The 27506-nt window shown below is 34.5% G+C and overlaps 3 protein-coding genes across 3 annotated transcripts; all 3 read left to right on the forward strand.

The window, feature by feature from the left end:
- Window positions 1-5377: 5377 nt before the first annotated feature.
- On the forward strand, window positions 5378-9936 carry LOC132293130 (IQ domain-containing protein IQM6-like). Its single transcript, XM_059790470.1, has 9 exons — window positions 5378-5668; window positions 6522-7008; window positions 7339-7453; window positions 7542-7607; window positions 7700-7788; window positions 7892-7979; window positions 8240-8479; window positions 8588-8689; window positions 9021-9936. The coding sequence occupies exons 2-9, from the start codon at window positions 6554-6556 to the stop codon at window positions 9765-9767; spliced, it is 1902 nt and encodes a 633-aa protein (XP_059646453.1). The 5' UTR covers window positions 5378-5668; window positions 6522-6553; the 3' UTR covers window positions 9768-9936.
- A 2145-nt stretch (window positions 9937-12081) lies between these two features.
- LOC132293131 (small ribosomal subunit protein eS28x) lies at window positions 12082-14819 on the forward strand. Its single transcript, XM_059790472.1, has 2 exons — window positions 12082-12221; window positions 14357-14819. The coding sequence occupies exon 2, from the start codon at window positions 14358-14360 to the stop codon at window positions 14553-14555; it is 198 nt and encodes a 65-aa protein (XP_059646455.1). The 5' UTR covers window positions 12082-12221; window position 14357; the 3' UTR covers window positions 14556-14819.
- A 1727-nt stretch (window positions 14820-16546) lies between these two features.
- On the forward strand, window positions 16547-20177 carry LOC132293132 (small ribosomal subunit protein uS7-like). The gene is made up of 5 exons (XM_059790473.1): window positions 16547-16630; window positions 16750-16895; window positions 18965-19236; window positions 19505-19708; window positions 19849-20177. Exons 2-5 carry the CDS (start codon window positions 16758-16760, stop codon window positions 19901-19903), a joined length of 669 nt encoding a protein of 222 aa, XP_059646456.1. The 5' UTR covers window positions 16547-16630; window positions 16750-16757; the 3' UTR covers window positions 19904-20177.
- Window positions 20178-27506: the final 7329 nt, after the last annotated feature.

The raw sequence follows: 27506 nt of genomic DNA on the forward strand, positions 1-27506 counted from the left end.
AATCGCCGCCGGCAGCCACCAAACCAGGTATCAATGAAGAAATCAAAGCAAAGACAGCTCCAGTATTGTGTATAATAAACCAAACTGCGTGTCATACATTTCCACCAACACAAAATATAGAGAGGGAAAAAGTAAAGAGAGAGAAAGATTTTGAAAAAGCCGTGGTTCAGCTTTAAGAGACTGGGGAAGAAGAGTTCATGGACATAGAGGTTCAGGAGTTCGGGGCTTCGGTGGAAGAGGATGACTTTTCAGATTGGGTTCATTAACGACTCTTTCTTCATGATCGTGTCTATGTTTAAAGCCATTGTTCTGGTCTCAACACTCTGTTTCTTCTACCTATGTTACGGTTGTAACTTCTGAGCCTTTAATTGGAAGAATTGGGTTCCCTGATATTCTAGAAAGAGAATGGGTACGTTGGAGTGAGAAACAGAGGAGGAAAATTGGGCTTGAGATGGAAGAATGGTCAAATCTTGCGTGTGTTTGAATGTTCTGAAATTCAAGTCTAATGGGCCTTTTTTTTTTACGAAGAGCATAAAGTTTCTCTCTCATTTAAATTAGGTTCCCTGAGAAGAAAGATGAAGATGATGAGGTAGTAGAAGAAGAGAAAGGTGGGTGAGTCGTCGTGTAGCATTTTCACTTGCTCTTCTCTTTATCTCTCGATGGTTCCTTAATATCTGTGACTTCGAGATTCGGCGCTTCAATGACGTCATTGTCAAATCTTCATGACGTTGATGCATACACTTTTCATTGGTGAATCATTCTTCTCTCAATTTTGAAAAGCTTCTGGTCGTCATCCATGGTGCTCACCAGGTCGCGCTCTGGCAACCTAGTTGATCGGTAGAAGAAGGGCACAACCTTGGGCCGAGGAATAAGCAATGGTAAGCAGCGACCAGTCCAGCGACCTCGCTGGAATGAGGGAAGCCGGCAGCGACCTGGTTTGGTCGCTGCCGACGGCGATTAGCTTCATCGCCGGCAATATTCTTGCTGCCGAAGATGGTGATGAGAAGAAACAAAAAAGAGAAAAAAAAAAAGAAAAAAAGAAAAAGAAAAAAGGAGAGGGTATTTTTGTAATTTAAAAAATAATAATTTTCTATTTTTAATTTAACATTAAATAATAAGGTTAAATTTGTCATTTCACAGCCCGGTTAACGGGTCGGACTCGAATATTGAGGTAATGTGATAACTTTATAATAGTGTTGGGGTTTTTCGAAGTGGGTTGGGGTTTTATGATCACTTATTGATAGTTTTAGGGGTTTTGAGAAATTTGCCCTATATAATATTAATAACTTATTTTACCGGCTTACCCAGTTACCCATTTCTTACAACTCTAATTTCTTAAACCCTATGTGTGAACTGAGCAGCACAGAAGACAAAGAGAGTCAAAATTCAAAAACCAAACCCTCGACCTCAATCCCTCTCTTCCTCACCAGTCTCTGTTTCTCTTTCTCAGGTGGATCCACGCACTCATGTAGGTAAATCTATTTTTCTTCAGTTCTTCTTCTCCCTTATATATATATATATATATATATATATATATATATATATATATCTTATTTTATAATTTATTTGATCTATTCTTCTCAGGCAGAGGCAAAGGGATTGATCTATTCTTCGTCTTCTTCTGTTCGGGCTATTCGACTAAGAAAATTGTGGAAGACATATAGGGACACTAGATTAATTTCTGAGATAAAAAAATTGTTAGCGGGACGAGCACGGGGCACAATATTTCCCAATGGGGTGGGGATGGATATGAAAATTCAACCCGTCGCGGGGCACGGGGTGAGCATGGACTTTCCAAAAATTAAACGGGGCGGGGCGGGATTTTGGGAAACCCCCTCCAAACCCACCCCGTCGCCATCCTTAGTTAACTTGGTATATTTATAAAACTAACCGTATTCAAATAATATATGGTTGAAAGAACAATTAACCTACCACCCTTACCAATACTCACCATCATCACCGCCACCAATACCCACCAACACCACCACACCCCCACCCACCTCTATCCCTACCGTCTCGACCACCCAGCCCCAATTTCACCTCCATCCCCACCGTCCACATCCACTACCAACCACCTAACCCAACTTCACCTCCAAATATGCAAGATCAAACAAAAAATTGCAAGGAGGAACGCAACGGAAAGGGAAAAAGGTCGAAGGAGGAACGCGGCGGAGGAGCCAGTCCATAGTTTTGCCCTCGGTGTGATGGCTGAGTTCGGGAGTGAGTCAGAAGATTCGGGCAGCACATTGGGCTGAACTTTTACTCGCTGGCAATGCACTGCATTCCGCCTCAACCATCAATGGCCGCAGCTAGAGGAAAGGCGAAAGAGGCCATGTTCGGTGCTTTGGACAACCAGTTTAGCACCATCTCTGTGAAACCTCCAAATCAATCCCGTTTACCAACTGCCAATCCTCACAAGTAGGGGTGGTAATTCGGATTGATTGGTCGTGTTCGTGTTAACACGATTATGACATGAACCCGATTTTGACACGAACACGATTAGAGTCGACACGAATAAGACCCCTTGACACAAACACAACACGATTATTATACGTGTAACATGACACGACATGCATAACCCGTTAAATAAATGGTTCAAGATTTGACATGACACGAAATGGCACGAAAATACACGTTTAAATCATTTTTGACACAAACACGACACATTTAGCTAAATGAGTTATTTTTAACACAAATACAACACTTTTAGTTAATCATGTTAGCAAGGTCAAACACGAATACGACATGTTTAGTTAACGAGTCAATTCGTGTTAACACGATTACGACACGAACATGATTAGCCTAAACTCAAACCCTCTCATCTAGTGTTGTGTCAAATATTGTTACCCCAACTCACAAGCCAAGCACACCGAATCAAATACCATCAATTGCACAACCCACCCAACCCCAAATTCACTACCATCACTGACCACCAACCATAATTTAAACTTTATCCCTACAAATTATTAGTAGACCAAAAGCATAACTTGCGACCTTCCAACAACAATGACGACGTCCAATAGTCCTAATGACTAGCCATCAATCCCGCGATGTGATGGGTTTGGTGGTTGTGACGTCTCATGAAGAACGCTGGAAAAGCCACATGTATCACCATTATCATCAATTTATGAAATTGGGGGGAAAAATATGTGTTTTTGCAAATTATTATTATTTTTTGTTTGAGAAATTGAAGATGTAGGTTTTGTGATGATGATGATGGGGTGGTGTGAGTTATGCAGTGGAATAAGATGTGGAAGTTTGTATTACAAATAACCTAAAAGGGTGGTAAATAGGTTTTACTTACTCCTTTATCCAATTTTTACTTATTTTAATTTTACCGAAATAAAACTAAATTCAAACCCACAAAGCAAAAATAACGTGCAAGTAAAGTAAATAAAGTTTGAAAGATTATACTAGGAATTTTTAGCGAGGAAATCTCGACCGGTGGAAATCAACCAATCGTTATGGGAAAACCTCGTGGACTGTATCCAAAGCAAAATGATCCACTATGTTTGAAGCAAAGTACACTGAACTTTGACTCAGGCTCATACCTTATCGTTCTACCGAAAACCAATCACTGATAATCCCTGACTTTACGACTCCACCGTCCAACAACTCTCGACCTCAGGCTTTCTTTTGATAGATGTAGAAAGATTGCTGGTAGATCAAACAACACTCCATGAATGCATTGACCCCATTCCAAAGTGTGATCGAAACGCCCATTTTCTTCCATTCTAAATTTGATGAAGAATAATAAGATTTGCTTCTTAGAATATAAAAATCTTCAATTAAGCTTCAATTCCGATGAGATTGAGAACAACACTACTAAATCACTCTTGTATATATGTTTGTGCTCTCAAAACAAAATTAGGAAAATTAGATTTGATTTTCTGGAAAATATCTCTCAAAAGAGCTTTATCAAAATAATGAAGTTGTGTTCCAAAAAGTCGTATTTCAATATTGAATAAAAGAGAGAATATATGGAAGTTTGGAAGACCTAAAGATACTTGGACACCAATTCAAATTCGTGCATAGGTTTTTGGAAGGAAGTCTACCCACAATATGAATAAAAAAAAGGCCAGGAAGGTAAGTTACCAGAACAAATCTGAAGACCTTGAACCGGTTCAGGGTGGTTGAACTGGTTCAAGTTATCCAGTGAGATTTCGTGACAAAACAACTTTGACACTTGAACCGGTTCGGGGTGGTTCAATCGGTTCAAGTTGGCCAGACTTGAAAAACACTGAAAGCCTCAAAAGTTGAACCTGTTCCAAGATTCTTGAACCAGTTCAAGTTAGGCATAATGTAAAAGCTTCCTAAAAATTTGTGTTTTGAACTTCCCAAACTTCTTAAGTGTTCTCACACACTCATATATCTTTCTAAAGCATTGTTTTCATCATCTCGGACTGTGTCGAAGCATAAACACTTGAACTTCTTCAATTATGCTTTCGATCCTGAATCTTAAATTATAAACTGAAATTTTACAACTCGATCGAACTTATTTTGACAACAAAATTTGCCAATTACAAAATATGTAATCCCTCCGTCCCAATTTAAGTGTTACTTATGGGAAGTAGTAATATTTAAGGGGACACATGGGACATGCATTGTCTCCTTGAAAAGTTACTAATTTGCCCTTTTAAGTTTTGAATATTCAAGTTTGAAATTTTAAACTTAAATAACATATATGGAAAGATGTGAAATATACTATTTGAAAAAAAAAGTAGATACTTATTTTGGGACAGACAAAAAAAAAAAAAGTATAACACTTATTTTGGAACGGAATGAGTATCTCATATGTGGTGGTTGCGGCGTGATAATGCGGCGGCCGTATATGTGGTAGGGGTGATTTGACTAATTGGTGGTGGTGATATATACGTGTGTATCATGTTTATAGAGAGAGGGGGTGAGATGATTGGTGGTCGGCGATGGTGGGCCCTAATGGCAAGCACTCTCATAATAACTAATAAAATTCAAAAAAGTATATTAGTACATATATATATATATATATATATATATAATGAATTGCCTAACCGAATAATTTTTAATTGATTATTTATACTAAATATAACTAAGTACAATTCACTTCTTTATTTGTTACATAATTGATCAATTAAAAAAATAAATCTAACAATTGAGTGCAATTATTTGATTCAAGAATATTTTTCCTATCTATATGAAATGTGATATCCATTTATCATTATCTTTTAATCACTTAATATGGAAAAATCCACGAAATATCCGTAAGAAATGTCATAAAAAGAATTAAATTCAGAATTAATTGAAACATCCCTGAGTAATAGCACGTGGTTGGAGACTAACCTTTTCACCCGTTACACACTGCCCCCTTCTCTTTCTCTCTCTACATCCTATATATTTCCTGTCCCTAAAGCCTATATATAATCTTCGTTTTTAGCAAAGACAACCAACGCATGTTGAGCTTTTGAAAGAAATAGGTAATGAGAGAGGAGTTTGAAGGTAATCTGTAATCCCCAAAGAACCCAAACTCTCCAACCTTTCCCATCACATTCTACCAATTTCTCTCTCTCACATTTGCACCAGCAAATCCACATTGCTTGGGTTTCTCTCTCTTATTTCTCTCTCCTCATTGTTCTTTTTTATCTTTCCATAAAATCAGTCACATCTCCAGTTCAAGTTTTCTCATATTAAGGTAACTCTATCATTATGTTATTGTCCCCCCTTTTTTTTTTTTTTTTTTTTCAATTGTTTGTTGCTCTGTTTGTTGTATATGTTTGAAATGTGCGTAACGAAATGTTGCTCTCTTGGACTTCTTTATTTTACATTATCTGTAATGTGATTTAGAGAAATGAATTTCGAGGGTTTGAAGTTCTTTCTTGGTAAATATATAGTCTCGGATTATGTAGATTTACTGTTTTTTCTTCTTATTTACTTGATTTTGGTTCAAACATACATTGGTGTTTTGAATTATATTTTTATTTTTTTATCTCCAACTTCTGATTAGAATTCTTTAATTTCTATCTATGATCTGGATTTCTTCTTTTGTTTTGTAAATTATGCTATGACATTTAAATGAATGAACTGATGAAATGTTTGTTGCCTTTTAGAATTCAGCCTTTTCAATTAATGTAGTGGGATTTTTTGTGTTTGAAGTTTTTTCTTAGTGGATAAGAGTCTCGGAAATTTGCATCTATAAAATGTATATATATGAGTGGATGAATATTTTCAATCAATTTGCTTCAGTATGAAATAACCATAATTATCCAAAATTGATATTGTGTTCATGTTTTGAATTGAAACTATTTCCTTTAATGCTAATTTTTTTTTTTTTTTTTACATTATCTCTGTTAAATGCTTAAAGATCTATGAGTTTGAAAATCTTTCGAAGTTCAATTCATTATTGTTGAAGACTTGTGTTGCTAATTCTGTCATTAGCATGTAATGCCATTTAAGTTTACAATTTGTTTTGAGTTTATAGTAAGTGATCTTCCCTCTTGTGCATTTTGGCAGACATTATTATGACCCCTATATCTTGTTTTATGCAGATCTTGGTCGTCTTATAGATTTCTAGTAGGAAATGTTTTGTTGTCAAATGGGGATTCCCTATTCCTGTTCGTCTTCAAATCTTGATGACTTGGATAGTCGGCTTGAATCTTTTCTAGTTAGATCAGTGAGCTTTGGGAGCATTGATGTGAGGACAGAACCTGGCGTTGTGACATCATTTGGTTCCAGGAAGATGATATTTAAAAGGTCTCACAGCTTTAAAGGGAGGGAAATGGAGTCCATGATTTCATTTAGTGTCCCTTCAGATATGGGGGGCAACATGACTGTTAGATCTGCCAGCCATGTGAGCAGAGAAAATGGTAATCAATTGCCAGCAATGGATAGCAAGTCCGAGAAAGATCCCCAATTGCCATCCTTGGAGCCGGGTAACCAAAGATCTCAGGCTGCACTAAAGTTGCAGAAGGTGTACAAAAGTTTTCGCACCAGAAGACAGCTAGCAGATTGCGCGATTCTAGTTGAGCAGAGATGGTTTGTAATATTCTCTGTGTGAAGTTCTTTTCAAGAAGAGTCGAAACCACATTGGGATATAATCAGTTCCTTATGTAGTCATGGCATTTGAAAGCACAGAACCAACCTTTGGGAAGGAATGATCACGGAATCTTATTGAGAATTATACTAAACAATTGAGTCATTCCAGTTCTTTGAATGCAATACTACCCTTCCTTGCTGTAGAATATTTATCAACTATAAAGAAATCTAAAATGTAGTATTTTCATCCCAATGTGGTTTCTTGACATCCCATCTTCTTCATATTCTTTTCTTGTCATCGAGTTTAATATATTTTAACATGCTTTTCAGGTGGAAGCTGTTAGATTTTGCTGAACTAAAGCATAGTTCAATATCATTCTTTGACGTTGAGAAACCGGAAACTGCTGTTTCTCGCTGGTCACGAGCAAGAACCAGAGCTGCCAAGGTAAATTTTAGATAATTTAATTCATTCTTAATAGTTAATATTATCTTTCTTTATTTTAAAAATTGTCAGCTTTTGATCTCATTGGCAGGTAGGGAAGGGTTTATTAAAGGATGAAAAAGCTCGGAAGCTTGCTTTACAGCATTGGCTTGAAGCTGTATGTATCATTTTTCTAGAAAAGTTAACCTTTGAATGACAATCTTTGTTATTATTCATGGGCTCTTTGTTGATAGTCCTTTTTCTGAATAGATTGACCCTCGACACCGCTATGGGCATAATCTTCAGTTCTATTATGTGAAATGGCTCAACTGTGAGAGCAAACAACCCTTCTTCTATTGGTAAAGATTTATTTGGACCAGAAAACATTTGAAAAAAGCAATGCCTTTGCTTCACATCCAATATCATTTAGTAATTTTGTTTCATCAAACTTTGAAATTTCAGGCTTGACATAGGAGAAGGTAAAGAAGTCAGTTTTGACAAGTGTCCTCGATCGAAGCTTCAACAACAATGCATCAAGTATCTTGGTCCGGTGAGATTTATCTGCCTTCATGGTGATTGTTGTAGATTTCCCTATAGACCTAAAAGTATCTCCTTCGAAGGTCTTGATTTTGGTCTTAATAAAACTGGGACCTACTTATTGATATGCAATCCTTTGTTGGAAAAAACCAAAATTTGTCAGATTTTTAGGATTGCCAAGTGTTATCTAAATCCTTGAAATCATACTAAATTCGATTTTTTTTTAATTGAGATGAAAATTTGCCTTTCCAACAAATTCTGATTTATTTGCAGACTGAAAGGAAGGCTTATGAAGTTGCAGTGGATGATGGCAAGTTCTTCTACAAGCAGACATCGGAACTTCTCGATACAAGGAAAGGACCTAAAGATGCTAAGTGGATATTTGTCCTGAGCACCTCCAAGACCTTGTATGTTGGGCAGAAGGCCAAAGGCACATTTCAACATTCAAGTTTCTTGGCTGGAGGAGCCACGTTATCTGCTGGTAGATTAGTAGTCGAAGATGGTATTCTAAAGGTACAGAACTGTGCCACATCCTTTTATTTTTTTCATTTTTATAGCTTCTTTGGATCCTTTTTAAGGCATTTTTATTTTGTATATTAATCCGACTGTTTAATTCAATAGGCGGTCTGGCCTCACAGTGGGCATTATCTTCCAACAGAAGAGAATTTTAAAGAATTCATGCTATTCCTAAAGGAGCACAATGTCGATCTCAGCATTGTGCAGGTATAAATACTAATCTTGCTTTTCAATAGTGGAATTACTGATATTTGCTATTAAGTAGGAGTGTGAAAGATCAATAGCTGATACAATGAGCAGAAGACTATTGGCTAGCTATTGGGATTAGTATCCAGAACTATTTTGAGCATTTGATGACATTGAATATCTGGAAGACAAATGCATCCCTATAGCCAGCCACAAATCTTCTCTCACTTTGTAAAGCATGAAACTTCATGCTCAACTTCATAGAATATCTTTATAATCTTGAAATCTTCAAATGAAGAAAATATAAGCCACGAGTTAATTTTAATTTTATTTTTTTCCCGGTTAAATTCAGAAAAGCCCAACTGATGAGGAAGAAGAAGTCCACAGCAAAGAGACAATCAGTTTTGTCTCGCAAAACAACTTATCAGAACCAGATTTCAATAGAGTGACTGAAGAAACCCATCACAGAAGCTCCTCTCAAGAGGAAACTGATTCAAGCAAACTAGTAGATGATGACACAGAAAAACCACACATTCCCTTGTCAAGAAGTTCTAAAAAACTGTGCTCGAATATATCTAAGATTGAAATACCAAGAAGGGAGGATGTGTTTGAGATGTTCAAGAAGGAAGGACAAAAACCAGAGCCAAGTTGCAGCATTCACCATGTGGATTCTGTATTAGATGGATATGAAACGGCAGAAGAAATTTTATCGGATGATGAATTCATGGTTTCAAAACTGAATCTGTACGATGAAGATCAAGAAGAATATGCAGAACCCATTCCTAAAGAGAAGATTATCCAAAGGATAAATTCACATAAAGGAATGAAATCATATCAGTTGGCTCAGCAGTTATCTTGCAGATGGACAACAGGAGCTGGGCCGCGGATTGGGTGTGTGAGAGACTACCCTTCACAGCTTCAATTTCGGGCCTTAGAGGAGGTGAACCTGTCTCCAAGAAGTGCTTTCTCTTCTCCTGGGGGATCTGCACGGCATAGTCCAATGGGTCTGACTCCTACTAGTTCATGTAGAGAGATGATTTCAGGTAGAAGTCCACTCTCTTCAGATATGATTTCAGGCAGAAGTCCACTCTCTTTGTGATGGCTCAAATAGTAACACCATTACAATACTAAGGGGGAGGACACATCCAGATAAATTTGTATCTTGTGCTTGGAATTCTTTTGTTTTTACTAAAAAAATTCTTTACAATTCTTTTGTAGATGTTATGGTAAAATTATTGAATAAGAAATGGAAGAATTTTTGAGTTTCACTACCTATCCAGTTCTTTTATTTTACTATTATACATATATGTATATTTTGTTAAGCACACAATCTCACACTTCAAATTGAATTTGCGAAATATATTAGAACCGTGTTTAGAATATCAGAAAATGTGCAAAGAATTTGAGTTCCACTTTGTTAGTAATTTCACCCTAAAACCCCAAAACAAAGATGCTTTTAACTAATTTTATTTCTCAATCTGAATAATTTTTATACATTTTGCTTTCTCTATGTATTGTGGAGTTCGGATCCTCTACAGTATAGCATGTGTGATACAACCGATTTGAACCTTGGACTTTTACCTACTAGAGGATTTTGAATTTCGGACGGGCACTCTAAGCACAACATATTTTATGTACTCTGCTGGAAAATTATACGGTCACTCACACCATTGAGCGGAGGTTTACCATTTAGGCGGTGGAGTTTTTTCAGCCTTTTTTCTCATTACATTTCTCTCCGGTGCTTTTTTCATAAATGTCTTCGTATTCATAAATATCTAAAAAAAAATGGGCGTAAAACGAAGATCGAATATTTTTATATTTACAAACCATACACAAATCTAACTTTTGAGAATCCTCTGCAAATTACAGATTTCTACATAATCTCAGATCTTTTGAAATCTTTCATGCCTTCCTACAACACTCTGAATTTTGTACATGGTCATTAAAATCTTAGAAAACTTTACCTTCGTTAAAAAAAAAAAAAAAATGTTTTTTTCTTGGAAAGGGTATCATTGAGCATTTTCCCAATAATATCATGAATTGCGATTGGACTCTCACTATTGAATAGAAATTGGTGCCCAACTATTAAAAAATAATATATAAGGAAACTATTAGCCTAATTTTAAAAAAGGTATAATTCTTTCTCTGCCATGAAAATAAAAAATAAAAAATTGAAAAAACTTATATAAAAATAAAAAATGGTTTACACTTTTATATATCAAAAAATAAATGGCTCACAACTAGAAAAGGCACCATTGTTGAAAATATTTGGCAGCCAACTATTAAAAAATAACAGTTGTATTTTAGAAAACTATTAACCTAATTTTACAAATGTAAGAAATTAAAAAATATATATTTTTTAAAATTAGAAATACTATAAGTTTTTATTTTAAAAAATAAAAAAACTATAAAAAGGTTCAGGTGCATTGCACGTGATCTAAAAGCATTATTAAAATATAAAATAATAATCAAGAGATACTTTAACGTGAAAATCTAAATAAATAAATTTGAAAGACATTCACGTAGAGAATGCAAATTATTGTACCATTTGTTTAAGTTATTATGCATAAATCCGATTTTATTTGGGCGAGATAAAAAGAAAAGGTAGAATTTGTAAGTCTAAACTCAAAACATGGTCTTCCTAGAGAGTAATAATTATTTATTTATATTTATTTGTCCTTTATAGGTAAAATTTTTGTATTTTTTTTTTTCTTTAGCCAACAATCTAAGGAAAATATTAAATTTTAACAAAAAAATTCCTTAAAATGTTAATAATTTTTCCATTCCTCCACTTTCCACTATTTACTACTCCACACAATCAATCAAAGCCCAACAAAATCGTGCTCTAAATAAATCGAACACCAACCCAATTCAAAAATCTTCACCAACTCAATTCATAATTTGCCGAACCAGCCGGTTCACATGTTTTATAGTGGCTGTTATTGAGGTTAACCACAAATGTAAAATTGAAATTGATAGCTATAACAAGCGAGAGTTTGTTCTACATTGGATCTGAATGGAAAATTGATTGAATATATATGAGTTGGATATTAGCTCCACCTAATAACTTAAGTTTTTGGATTAAATCGCGAAACTCTTATCCATTGTAGTTCTTACAATAAGTATGTTGCAAGTTCAGAGCTTGTCCCGTATTGAATTCGGATGGGAGAGGCAAAACGCCCTATTAAAAAAAAAACAGAACTGATATGCTAGGAGACTATTTACTCACATTTTAAAAGGTTAAAAGATTAACAAACCTATATAAATTTTTTTCTTTTTTTCTTTTTTGGGAAGTTAAAATCCTATATAAAATACAATACCTTTTGGTATACGGTATTGGTAGGCCCACAAAGTTTTGGACTTCATTAAGGCCTCAACCGGCCCAATCCATCCTATAGCAATCCAACTCGCTAACCCTAATATTAGACATACAAACTACTCCGTATAAATATCCTTGTTTCATTGTTAGGTTTTTCTCTCCAGACCAAACTGCTCCTCTCTGCGGCCGCGCCACAGCTCTTCGTCTCTCTCTAGTTTCTCTCTCTAGTTGCAGGTTTATTTCTTAGTACTTTTTTTTTTTTTTTTCTCTCTCTATATTTGATATATGTAGATCTGTTGTGTAATTTAGGTAATTTATTTTTATTGTTGGCTAAATGTTAGTGATTACTTAATTCTGTTGATATTCTTTTGGAATCATAGAACAGAAAGTGATGGTAAATACTTGAAATTTTGTGTTGAAAGAAAAAATTTATGTAGCTTGAATAAAGCTCTATGTCGTTTTTTTTTTTATTTAACGTTACTAATTTGAGAAACAGTTCCGCACAAATATTTCCTACAAATAATTTGTTAGAATCTGTTTAGATTAATTTGTAGAAAAGTCTATGTCTAAATGAAGCCAATTCTGTTTATATTGATGCGCATATTGTATGCGAATACTTGTGTATATACATATTTGTATATATAATCCATATTTGTTTATATGTGTTAATTTATATATCAATATCATACCTACTTGAATATTTGTGGAGTTTGAACTCTTTTTCCATTGTTAGAGTTTGATTTAGTATAAATCCTTAATTGAAGTTTCTCTATGTAGAGGTTCTGTCTATACATATATGTATTTGAATGAATCAATCATACTAATCTGGGTGTGTCCTTATTTTTATTGTGTTTTGTTGACAAATTGATTTGTAATTATTTAGATTTTTAACTGTTCCTTTTTGAGATTTTAAATACAGGGATTTGTGGCCTGTAGTTTGTATAACTTGATTTTGTATCTTTCTGTTCATTCTCTAACAATTGTTTGAGGTTGGCAATTGTCATAATTGTGGTTATAGTTAGCTGAAGTTGTTCCCTTATTGTTAGAATTTCTCTACATCCCAAATTTTATATGATTACTATCCTTTCCTTTATTTTTCTTCATCAATTAACCAAACACAATAAGTGCCTCTCTTTCCTTTACTCTTTTCTTTTAAATAATGTTATCCTTTTTTTTTTTTTTTGCCCCTTTTCTTGTAACTAGTCTTATCCTTTCTTTTCTTTTGGTGTTTGGTTGGTTAATTAAGGAAAAGGAAGGAAATGATAGTCCTCATGTTTGGGTAAAGAAAGTAAATGGGTAAAGAAAGTAAAGGAGAGTATTTTAATAAATTTACTATCATACCTTTTTCTATAAAGTTTGTCGGGAAAATTTGTTATTAACAAAGTTTCGTCAAAAATGCTAGCATTTCCTCCTATTTTTGGAAGGATAACAAAACCAACACATCATATATAATTTGTATCATTTGGAATCCCTCTGTTCACTTTCTTTTTTTTAAAAAAATTCATACCAAACATAATATTTCATTTCCTTTTCTTTTCCTTCCAGTACCCTCCAGGCTCCAACCAAACTGAGTCTTAATGTTGCAGTCTCTTGAGAGTTGCTTCCATGTATTTCTTGCCTATATTACCTGGACTTGAGTACCCGTGGTCGGACATTATTAAATAGTCATAATATTAATATTTTATTTTATTTTTTAGAGTAAAATAATATCTTTATGTAACTATGTTTAATATAAGTATCACTCGTTTTGAAGCAATTGTATAATAAAATTGGATTGGGTTTTTTGGGTGCAACCAAAAGTGCTGGACACATATCCCAATACCAATGTCCAAGTATTGTGTATTTGACACTCTTACTAAACCTCTTGAAGACTCCATGTGGCATAGTTTCAAATGTTGTTCTAGTTGAAATTTTGTTCTCTAAGATACTTGATTCATAAAACTTTTCTTAATCTATTTAGTATTTGTATATTACTCTCTTATGCCTATTATGATTTTCATCTTACTCAAATGGTTTGCATGATATACTTTAGCAAAAATACTTCCATGGAAAGAGACTACAGTTGCTTTTTAATTTTTGAGAATATTGAGGTGGATACAGAGTTACCGATCTTTACTCTTTAGACAATGGTTATATTCAGGCTTTGTTTAATAAACTATTTTATTTTGCTTGAACTTGCTCGTTCAGTGAAAAAGCTATTTTATTTTGCTCGCACTGGAAGTTACGCCCAATTGTTTTTGTGCTTGACAAATGCAATCTCAATTGTGTGTTTAACATCCAGATGGTCACTGCATATTTAATAATGTGGTATCTAGTCGGAATGATATATATTTATATATATCCTAATTTAACTGTTTTTACATGGGCAGAATGGATTCTCAGATCAAGCATGCCATTGTGGTCAAAGTTATGGGTCGCACAGGATCAAGAGGGCAGGTGACTCAGGTGAGAGTCAAATTCCTTGACGATCAGAACCGGTTTATCATGAGGAATGTGAAGGGCCCGGTCAGGGAAGGCGATGTCCTCACCCTTCTCGAGTCTGAGAGGGAGGCAAGAAGGTTGCGCTGATGGATTCATATATATTCCTACATAGACCTTCAAGCTCCACTGTTTTGGAGCATGTCTTATCAAAAATTTATGTCTTTTGAGATATTCCCACCTAGTCCTTCAAGCTTTTGACTGTTTTGGTGCATGTCTTATCCAATTTTCATGTTTTCGTGACATTCCCCTTATCTGAGGATGTTCATGCATTATTGTTTGTTATTTTTAATGTTTGAGAAAGGATGGTTCTTAATGTTAGGGTTGAATGATTTGAAACCGTGTTTGAGATAAGTGGCGTTTTTGCTTGCTGGGATTTTTGGTAATCTCTTGAGGATAATCCGGCCTGGGTATGTTATTGGGTAAGAACTTTTGGTATGTGATATTGTGAGTTGTTCGAATTGTTGCCAAAGTATTCTCTAGCTACTATTAGCTTAGGTGTCGATGAAAGTGGTATTATTTTGAAAGAAATTCAACTTAGTTCAAATATTTCTTAATCTATTTCATAAATTATTTTGGCAAAAACATTGTTCTGGATTTTAGATTTTGTTTCTTTTAAATTAATAGCTCATCCTATTTAACAAAATCCAAATTATCCAATATATTTTTTTAAATTTTGTTTCTTAGTGTATATGTATTTTTGCAATCTATTTTTGGGAAGATTTAATTGTTTGGCCTGGGTGTTAGTTGACAGAATTATATATATATTTGATGGAATTGCACTTGAATTCCAAAAGCTTATCCTTGATTAAGGGAGCAAATTGGAAAGGTTTAAAAAATTGAATGTAAAAAATAATTTTCAGTAATAATGTTAGAAAGATAAATTGAAAAAATAGTTGATTACTATAACAAATATATAATATTTTTAGAAATATTAGCCTATAAAAATGACATCTTATAATTCGGGTTCCACCTGTGCTCACAACTTAATTAGAGGTTTATTCATAATGTTCAATGATTGTCCAAGTTGAACCAAAAGTTTGATTAAATAAAATTTTAAAAAATAAAAATAAAAATTGAACCACTAGTCTCAACTAAACTCTCAAGTGAGAGAAAATAAGATTGTATTGCTTTTTAATTTTTTTGAATACTATTTTTTAGACTTTAGCACTCAACTTTCAATTTAAAGTTGGACTGTAGACTTACTACTTCATTTGAGAATTCTGTTTACTTTTCCTTATTCCACACCTGAATGTCAATAACTGTGTTGAATTGATCTTTAAAAATCCCTAAGCCATGAGCTTATATAAGCAATTGAATTTGGTAATTAAAATATGACGTGTCCATTTATTAAGATTTAACTTATATAACACTTCACCAAAATACAAGAAACTTGCATATAAGCAACCTATTAAAAAATAGTCTCAACTCAAAAAGTAATACGAAACTATTAATCTAATTTTTAAAAAGGTAAGAAAATTGAAGAAAAAGCCGTGCATAAAAATTAAATTTCTATACACTTTTATAAAGAAAAAATTCACCTGCAATCCATGTGATCGAGAAGCATGACTAAAAAATAAAAGATAATAATTAAAAGATCTTTAATGTGAAAATCTAATTAAATAAGTTTCTAAGACACTCACGTAGCGAAATACAAATGGTTGTACCTTTCATTTAATTTATTATGCATAAATCTAATTTTATTTTGGTGAGATAAAACTAAAATTCACAATTGTAAATCCAAACTTCCAAATTTAGTTTTCCAAGAAATAATTTATTTTTATTTTTATTTTTTTGCAGAAGAAATTTGTGAGAATTTTCTTTATTTTTTCCTGGCCAACAATAATTTTCCATAAAAATTGGTAGCCAACTATTAAAAAACAGAACTAATATACTAGGAAACTATTAACTAAATTTTTAAAAGGTAAAAATTTAAAAAACCGTATATAAAAATCATACTTAAATGAAATACATTTTTGTAAGTAGTACTGATAGGCCCACAAAGTTTTGGACTTCATTAAGGCTTCAACCGGCCCAATCCGTCCAGATCCAAGTCGTTAACCCTAGGTATGAGCCTGTATATATACAACTTGAAACCCTACTTTTACACCTCCTTTCACTCTCGCCTTTCTAGCTTCGAGACCTCCTCCGGCATTTTCCTGAAGGTCTGGTAGTTCTGTTCCGTCTCTCTCTCTCTCTCTCTCTCTCTCCATGTTTGAATAATATTTATGTATGGTTGTGTATTTTGTGTAATCTTTTTTCTTTCTCTGAATCTATTGCGCAGTTTCAGTAATGGCGGCTGCTGTTGCTATTCCACAAGCTGCGACTGCGACAGGACCTGGGACTGGGACGAACCCTAAGAAGGACAAGGAAACTCTTCCTCATACCGATGTGAAGCTGTTCAACAGATGGTCGTACGACGATGTTCAGGTCTTGTTAATTCTTAATTTGAAACTATTAATAGATACACAAATATACATATATGTGTTTATATCTTGGTTGATGGATGTGATTTGAATTTTCCCTAATTTTTTTTTTACACTGCTAACTAGTTGTTTTTGTTCCCCGATCCTGCACAAAATAAGTCATATGTACAATTTTTGGAAGTTTTCTAGATTTTTCTTATTTATAATCCGAAGTGGTCCTGCGGATCAATAGCGTCACTTACTAATTAAAATATTGTCACTTACTACTTTTCTTTTTAATTGAACTCATGATCCCTAAATTTTAATGGGAAAAAAATGTCACTAGTTTGTGGTTATTTAATCGACTTCTATTGATATTGGGTGTGAGAGATTAAATCCAGTTTGTGCAGGGTAAAAATAAGAGACAGGCGAAATCCCAGAACAAAAGGAATAGGTGATGTTTTAATCCGAAGCAATGAATGAAATACTTAGATAAAACATTTTTGTCAGAACTAAACTCCATTGATCTTACATAACTAAAAATGTTCATTTCTTTTATTTTCTGAATGTGAACAAGGTTTGTTAGTGTTTATTTTTGTACTGTGTGGTTGCTTGCTCGGAAATTTCTATACTTTTTCCTAAACACTAAATTTAGCAATCAAATACTTTTTTGTACTGTGTGGTTGTAAGTTTCCATGATGTTATTTATATATAACATTATTTTTCTTTTTCGTCACTAAATTGTAAGAAAACCATTCTACCACATTATGTCATCTACGCCCATTATGTTTAATTTCTTGTATGTTGTCTACCACATTTGCTTCCTGTAATGCAGACCTTCTCGGTAACCTTGATCTGGAAGGTTTGGGAATGATGAGTGCCCATAAGGATTCACTTGTTTTTGCTTTATTTATTTATTTATTTTGTGAACTTGTGTTGATATTTCTATTGTTAATCTTTGCATATCGTATCGAGGAACTTGATGACCTGCAAGTATATGAGGCACTTTTGCTTATTTAGAGTGTAATTTATAATTTTTTTCTCTATAACTCTCTCTGAACACAGGAACTGAATTGTCTGTTGTGGACAAATCAATGGTTTATTGGGAAGTGATTAGAGTTATGATGATATATAGCTGAATTGTCTATGGACAAATCAATGGTAATTGGGAAATGATTAGAGTTATGAGGATATATTCTTGTTAAATTTTGTTTGAATGGGTGGTTAGTTCATAATTAACAGCTAATGCTGCAATGAAGGTTGTGTGGAAGCTACTCCATTTTCTGGCTTTAGGGAGGATGCTTTTGCCGCATGCACATATTGAGTCAAATTTTATTGTACTGTTGGCTTTTTATTGGTTTTTGTTTAGTTTATATCACTGAATGATAGTTTGTTGTCCATTGTTAAAATTTGGCTCAATTTATGTTTGATTTGATGCCTTGATATTGTATTTCTTCACAATCTGCCTGCCATTACCGTAATATTTGTTTTGTATCTTGGAAATTAATTCCTTATGGTATGATTATGTATGTGTGAATTCATTTTTTTTTTTATATATTATTTGAATCTGATCGCTTGTCTATTTCCAAGTGTTTATTAATTATGTCTGCCGTTACTGTAATATTTATTTCGTATCTTTGAAATTAATTCCTTATGGTATGATTATGATTATTAAACTGATTGCTTGACCATTTCTATTAATTCTCTCTCCTATTTGGTATTTTGGAACATTTTTTTTCCCTGAATGATTTTTTCCCCTTCAATAACATTGTCCAAAGGGTAATTTAGGAAATTTGTGAGCATGACATTTTTTCCATTTTTAATTTTGTCCACATTTTCTTATTACACTATGTTGTTTCCATTTTGGTTATGTTGTCATTTTCCTATTACAGGAACTACTTGTGTGATTGAATGCTTTGTAGAATGTACTGGTTTGTTTCTATTTCTGTAATACTTCCAAGATTGTCACCCTTTGTGCAGTCCACGTGTAGATAATCTCCACAACAATTGCTACCGACTTCTCATGCAATTGTTTAATACTGCCACAGATGCCAATCATTGTTATCTGACGCTGGATTGTTCAATTTAATACAGGTTCAGGACATTTCTGTGGAGGATTACATTACGGCAACTGCTGCCAAGCATCCGACCTATATGCCTCACACAGCTGGGAGGTACCAAGCCAAACGTTTTAGGAAGGCACAGTGCCCAATTGTGGAGAGGCTGGTCAACTCTATGATGATGCATGGGCGGAACAATGGGAAGAAGCTGATGGCAGTTCGCATTGTTAAGCATGCAATGGAAATTATCCATTTGTTGACTGACCAAAATCCTATCCAGGTCATTGTTGATGCTGTAATCAACAGGTAAACAACCTTGCACATCTTATTATTTTACTATGTTTTTGTGGGAAATGATTATTTGCCCTTGATGAAACTTTTTCTCCCCCTTATTTTTACCATGTGTAAATGCAAGACAGTGAGATGAACATCTTCCAGCTTTCTTATCTCTAAATTTTTAAATGGGCCCACCACTATAAAAAAAAGTGGAACCTTGTGATCAAGTTTTGGTGCAGTTTCTGTTTAGCTTGACTCTTACTATTGTTTTCCATTGAATTGTGTCCCGTTGATATAGTGGACCAAGGGAGGATGCTACTAGAATTGGTTCCGCTGGTGTTGTGAGGCGTCAGGCTGTTGATATTTCTCCCCTGCGTCGTGTCAACCAGGCAATTTATCTCCTTACAACCGGTGCTCGTGAGAGTGCTTTCCGGAACATCAAGACCATAGCTGAGTGCCTTGCTGATGAACTAATCAATGCTGCCAAGGGTTCTTCCAACAGGTAAGGGAAACCTAGTTGTTGTCACCATTGTATTGGGGAAACTTTCTTGCTTGTACATAACAATTGACTTCCACCATCGAATTCCCTTTTCATAATTTTTTCTTGCAATATATGTTTACTGATTGCTTTTATATATACAGCTACGCAATTAAAAAGAAGGATGAGATTGAGAGGGTTGCGAAAGCCAATCGTTGAGCATGGATGGTTGGTGGCACGGAGGATGCTTTACACAATGAAAGTTTTGATCCTGTGTTGCTCATTAGTTTTTCTGTCCTATAACTTTTCTGGCAAAAATTCTTCTTTTCTTAGTTGAACTATATATTTAGTGACTGCCACCTGCTTCTTATTGGTGATTGTTGTGGAATGGTGGCCTGGCGTGTTTTTTTGTTAAGCATTCATTTTTGTATGGACATCGTTTGGAAAGGCTGATCCAAACATTTTGGTTAATTTTATTGGATTTTTCTGAGTATCAGATTGGTTTTATGGAGCTTTTCAACTGCTGTGAACAAGGGAGATTTTGGAGTAATCAAGTCTCTGGTTCGCCCAGGATAATCTGGTGTTTGAGTGGTTTCAGCGGTGGATCGGTTGTAATTTAATTAATTATATGGTTTTAATTTTATTATTAATGTCAATATTTGCTCGAGTGGTACAGGTTTGGTGGAGTTTTTGGGCCCTTCAATCATTGTGTCTGAGATTTTGGAATTAGGGGCTACGGTTATGATCGTATTGAAATATTTTAATCTATCATGGAGTTACAAGTGGTGTCCAAAAATATTAAAACAGTTTCGAAGTAGTTATGAAAATGATCAAGACTATGTTTGGCCCGTGTTGAAGTAGAGCTATGGAATAATAATTGATGGAATTTAAGACAATTTTGGGGTAGTTTTGAACAAAACAAATTCAGGACTTTGATTCTATATAACAGAACAAAGCCTAAAGAAACTTGTTTTATCTTCCAGGAAAAAAAATATTAAAAAGGGTTGCAAGTGGAACAAATGTTTTGCTAAATTGGTGTGTGAAAAAGATGTTTTAGGTTTTACTTAGTTGTCTGGTGGTAACCATTTTCTTGGGAATTGAAACTTGGGACATTGACTAACAAGCAAGGAAAGTTTGATCAGTAGCAGATATTTAGACACGTAAATGTTGTCCATTGGAATTGGGAAGTGGATGATGGTGAAGTCATTGTTTAAGAGAGTCTCACATAACAGCATGGTGGTAGAAGTAGAAGTAGAACATGTGGTGTGGGTTTCATAGTGAGGTCCGTATGAAATAGTGAGGGTAGAAAGCAGAGAAAGAAAAGAAGGTACGTCGTCCCACCCTCACCTAATGAACGTGAGTGAGTCCATTAGTTAGGAAGGATGCAAAAGAAAGTTGGGTTAGGAGGATTATTCTCTTCACCACCCAACTCAACAACACACTCCCTCAGAACACCAACAATATATAGCTTTTTGTAATGTTTTTTCGAATCTGCTGGTCAAATCCCTCTTAGCACGTGCACCACAACACCTCATCACCATCATATATCATCTAACCTTCACTTCTTCTTTCTTTATTTCTTTTGTTTTTATATGCATCCCCCACCAACACCCATTCTTTTATTTTTCTTCTATTTTTAATCAAAACTTTGGTTCCTCCATCACTCTCTCTGCTTACTCTGCAAATTCAACTACTACTTGTGTTTTCGTAACTGAAGAAAGAAGACCAATACAAGTCTACAGTTGAAGTTGCTCATAACACTTGAATTTCAACATATATATACTTTTCATCAGGTTAGTTGCATCCATTTCAATATTTCATTCTCTTCTTACCTTTCCAATATATATAATTATATATATTTCATTATCTTTCTTTCTTTCTTTCTTTCTTGTTTGTTTCTTTTCTTCCAGATAAATGTGATGATTATATATATAAATATGTCCATATGCAAATATGAGGACATTGAGAGGTGTTTGTATGCATTGCATTCGTTGCTACTTAAATGACATTTATGCTTGTTCTGTTTATGTGTTTATAATTTATGCCTATATATATGTATGTATGTATGTCTGGAACCTGCCCTTTTCCTTTCCCCACGTTTTAGTCAGTGAAGAGAAAACGGGTTGAGATTGTCAAATTCATGTTTATTGGACTTATAAAACATAAACAGAGTACAAAATTACTACTCTTAAAGACTTAAATATGCGATTTCATTCCTTATTGAACAAACAATAAAATACCCGCAATACCTTCACCACCCTATTAGCCACTTTATTGGTCTTCAAGTTTGGACCAAAACCTCCTTCTATCTGTTTAAACTCTTCCTTTAGAAATTTGTATGATCAATTCTGCAATGAATGCCCACTATTGGTTGTTGCTGGGACCTCTACTACAATCTGGTCAACTTGATACTACTAGGGGTTATGATTTGTGAACCGACCCGAACCCATCCTTTCTTTAACGGGTTTGAGTTTATCATGGACCAACTCGACCCACCAATCTAAAGTTTCATCCCCATCCCCTCTATGTCGTGTGGATATAGACTAAAAACTAAGAAGCCCATGTTTGATCCACATTCAGATTGGGCCTTCCCTGTATCTTAGCCCACATTAACATAGTAGGCCTTACTGATGGTTTAAGCGTGTCTACTGGTTACTGATAAAGAAAACTGCTTAGTGGACCGGACCATGGTCCCCAGAGAATACGACGAAACCATGGAATCTGAAAAGATGATTGGAGTTAAGGGTTATTTATACACGCATAACGTACGTGTGTGTGTGTATATATGACACATGTACATATATGCATCCGATAATTGGGAACATTGCAACAACCGGGGATGACATATATCTACGGTAGCGGGGGCAGTTTTCTGAATTACCTAAAATACCCCCAAGTGAAATGTCCTACCACTCCACCAACACTATTGATAGTCAAATCCTTTATGTTGCTTTTTAGAATTGTCAAAAAGCTAAGCCCTTTGTGAAAAAGGTGCGTCCAATTAGAATTCGTGACTTCGTATCTTCAATCCTTCTGTCTGGGGGAGACAAAGGAGATACCAACAAATCCAAAACCCGGTGATAATAACCTTTTTAGTTTACCAATAAAAAAAATGACTCGAATAAAAAGTGGATGGTTTAATATGAAATAAATTACTGTATGGTAACATTTTTATACTTTCCTTGTAATAATTAACAATGCGGTTAAAAAATACTATTTTAAAAAAACAATGCTACTTTTACAATTTCTTTTTTTTTTTCATCTAAATTCAGAAGTGAACAACTAAAGTATGTTTGAACTAAATCTATTGCATGAAGTTTCTGTCACTATAGAGTTTAAGAAGGATTAGACATACATAATTTTACCTCGTTACATAAAAAAAAATGTTTCTTGTATTTGTGATATGCTGGTCACGTTGAAACAACTTTTAATCCTAATGCCCTAGTATCATATTCATATTGTTTGGTAGATATTAAAACAATTTTTTAGAAGATAAAATAGTCATCAAGTCGATATATTTGCATGTGTATAGGTGTATGATATTGTCTAACACAAGATTACAGTAAATATGAATAGATATATAAATAAAGTTGGGATAAATTGTATGTCGGAGGCAGCTAGGACCTGCACGGTGTATGTTATTTGCATATTCATTATACTAGTAGGTACGTCCAAGGAAGCCTTAGCAACAAAATTATAAATATGAAGAAAGGCTTTAGCCACAAGAGGTTTACAGTTTATATCAATAGGCCAAAGGCCTTCTGGTTCAAAATAACTTTCAAAAGAACTTATTTAAGAAACAACTAATTCGGTCATTTAGGATCAATATTACAAAAAGATAGGGAGATAGATGGTGATATATATAGTAAGTACGATTGGAATTGAGGAGAAAGCTGGTGGTATCCTTTGTGAAAAAGGAATACCAAATAACCTAAAAAAGGACAATTCTATATATAAAGGTTATTAGGGTATTAAAGGCACAAACACAGTAGAGAAAATGAGGATGTTATGTTGGATGATGGACAAAGATCCTCTTCATGAGAGGTCCTGCACACCCACTAACCATTGGATTGGATTCTCTCACTAGTAATGATGCCATATCAATGGTTGGTTGGTGTGCAGGACCTCTCTTTTCCTAAAGAGGATGCTTATCTGTTGGGTGATAAGAGTTATTAGAACAAATAAGGTAAATAATATAGATTCGCATCCTGTTAAACGAGGAAGAGTTGTTTGTGAAAACAGTGTTAAGCGGGAAGTGGAAACTGTTAGTTGATTTAAATTGTGATTAATTGCTTCAATGATCTAGATGAGATTAATAGGTCAACTTGCCCAATTTGTGATTGATTGAATTATTATTATTATTATTTTGGGTTAATGGTAAGCTTTAATAAAATCAAAATAAGAATGTACAAGAGATAGCCTAACAAGGGCACAACCAGCACAAATTAGCCAACATTACTAAGCAAATACAACAACAACCTTCCAACAGAGAAAGTGTAAACGACATACACAACCTAATCAGTAAGACAACTCCCTTATACAAAACATAACTACTTACTTAGCTAGACACCAAGTTTGTCCACCTGCAAATGAACAACCTTGTAAATACAATTGCAATAAGTCTTCCTGAGTTCCAAGCATTCTGAGTTGACCTTCATTCCTTAGTTTTAGAGATGCAAGCTTAGCTTGAACATAGCTTTTAATGAAACAGATAATGTGGTGTGGAGAAGAGGTCTTGTTCCTAAAGGCCCTTGTATTCCTTTCCAACCATATAAAGTAAATTGCATCATTGAGGAGAAGCTAGCTTATAGATGAAGAACTTTTTAGAGCCCCATGTGGTAGAACACCAATTTATTAAGTCACCCCAACTGTTCGGTACAATATAGAACCCTGCTACATGCTGAATAAACACCCAAATATGAGCACTGAAACTGCATTGAAAGAAGATATGATCCAATGATTTATTACCAGTAACACAAAGGAAACATATGTTAACATAATGTTTGTTTCTCATTGGCTTTGAATCAAGTGTGAATAGCCCATTCCTGCAGGCAAGCCATGCAATCACACTATGTTTTGGGATGTTATTCTTAAACCAAACCAGATGATACCATGTAAAAGATATTGAGGGTGATATGAGGTATTTGATTGTATGTGTTAGAATCTATATCACATTATCCCTCTCAGTACTAGGCAAGGGGAGACTCTACAGCTGGGATATGAACCTTTGTGAATGTAAGACTTGTAAATGCTGAAGTAATGGTGGGATCACCCACTAATAGCTGGAAATTAGATTATCAACTGTGATATAAGTATCCAGTTGAAGAATTTCCACATGTGATACCCCTCGGATCTGAGACACGGGTTGATCAGGCCCAGACCCAAATCCGAGGGAATATCAAACAATTAATAATTAAATCGAATACAGAATACAAGATGAAATAATAAGAAGTAAATAAAAATGGCTGAAAAGAACTCTAATCGAAAATCCTCAAAGTAAAGTTATAAAAATTCAAACTTCAAAACCTCCAATTAATTAACAACTCGGGAATCCATCTAGTGGACCCCTAATAAAATCCTAACTGTAAAATGAAATAACTAAAGTACGATCCACAGCTAATAAGTAAACAGTCCTACGTAGTCGATAGAATGGAAGTCTGTATTTGCTCTGCACGATCAAACTCTAACCTTGGAACTGACGAGCACTTGAAAAATAAAAGAGTGGGTCAGGCCCACACGCAAGTCCTGATCTACTATGATCCAAACAGGAATCCGATACGCAGATACATCTTAGATAGATTCAACAATATCTAGAGTAGTCCATATATGTATAAGTACACACTATAGGACGTTTACTAGTCCAATAGGTCTGTCTCAGCCTGAGTAGAGATACCATGCAAATCGCACATTATGTGGTCATATGTACCTAGACCAACCAGGGAATAGCACTACTGTCCAGCTATCCATCGTAGGCGATATACGCACCCTAACCATGGTCATAAGACTCAAGCTCATACCATAGTACCATAATATAAATATATAAAGTCCGTTCCAAATGTGTCATTCAAAAGGTTTATTGACCTGACACATAGTTATAAGTAGGACTTAACTTTTGTAGTTAATCCATCTTATTTCAATATAGGTAGGACTTAGTGTTTGAACTAATCCATCCCGAATATAGATAGGTCTCAGTGTTTTGAACTGAGTCGTCCCTAATATGCCACCGTCCCACACCGGTGCATAGACATCCATATAAGTAGGACTTAACTTTTTATAGTTAATCCAACTTATTCCAAAATAGGTAGGATTTAGTGTTTTACTAATCCATCCCTAGTATGCCACCGTCCCATACCGGTGCACGCAATCCTCCAAACAATATAATTGTAGAGACAATAATTGTTATCTATCAACCATTATCCAGGATATGCATAAATACAGTTTAATACATATAACATGACATTAGACATTCATTACAGAACCTAAATATCACATTCCAACCATTTAAATTGCTAATATGAGTCATAGCATTTAAATCCTCCATTTACCATAGTTGACCAAAAACAGTATAAATAGTTATCAACTACAGTATAAAATAAGCACAAATACAATTTTATATGTGTAAAACTAAATCATGCATCCACTAACAGAGTTAGAATCCAAATCCCAGTCCTTTAAATTTGTAAAGTAAGATTACACAATCTACCTCTCCAAATAGTACCATACTGGTGCAATGTATAACCGATTTTAACACCAGTTAACTCCATTTAAGCATACACATAATTAAATTACTATATGCCTAAATCATAGCTAAAAACATGATTCTCAATTTAAGATTTTGCAGAGAAATCAAAGTTTCAAAAACAGTAAGCAACAGAAGTTAATTCTCCAATTCTTCACCTACGAACTCTCTGTTTAAGCTTAAATTAATCCCATCCTCAATATCTAAATGTAGGCTTGCTTCCTAACAATTTTATAAGTCTAAAGCAGTGAATTACATTATTCAGTAGCACATAGACAGCCTTAGAAAAATCCAGTTTAACCAAACAGACCTCAATTTATCAGTTTTACGTATTAAAGGAGAAAAAGAAGGCTCTGAAAACAAAAGAGCCTTCTCCATCTTAAGGAGAGCCTTCTCCACTTCAAGGAAAGCGTAACAGTCTGTAATACAAGTCAATTGTTCAATCCTTCACATACAGATCTTGGTTTAATCTTATGTTAATTCCATCCTCAATATGCAAGAGTAAAACATACTTCCCAACATTAATACAAGCTTTTAGCGATGCATTACACCATTCTATGACCTTTAAACAATTTTAGAAAACCCCGTTTCGCCAAACAGTCCTTAAAAAAAATCTCGTTTCTGTGTGTTTTAAGATAGAACAGGCTCTTAAAATGGGAGCTTGCTCTATTTTTCATCTAAAGCCGGCTCTAGGCTCTTAGAGCCGGCTCCACAACACCAAGAGCCAGCTCTCCCCTTTGGGAGCCGGCTCTAAGAGGTTTGGGAGCCCTCTCTCCCTCCTCTTAGCAGCCTCTGTTCGTTTCATTTTCCTCCTCTCCGATTCCGATGATCACCAGACCTCTGTAGTAGTTTTTAATACACGTTTTAAAGTCCATCCAGATTCCATATTGGTCACAGAATAAGAATATACAACCAACACTTGAATTTAAACACAAGTTGTTACACAACGGCAGCAAAGTTTCAGGTTAAGATTTTAAAGCAACTAAGAACAGATTTATTTCATGAATTTAAATACAGATTAAACTTGCATAACAGATGTAATTAAGCCTTAGTTTAATCCCTGGAGTCTTTCTAAGCATGCAC

This window comes from Cornus florida, unplaced genomic scaffold, assembly GCF_030987335.1.
Source record: "Cornus florida cultivar Cherokee Brave unplaced genomic scaffold, ASM3098733v1 CherokeeBrave_3.0.0_Hap2_Chr02, whole genome shotgun sequence".
Taxonomy (NCBI): Eukaryota; Viridiplantae; Streptophyta; class Magnoliopsida; order Cornales; family Cornaceae; genus Cornus; species Cornus florida.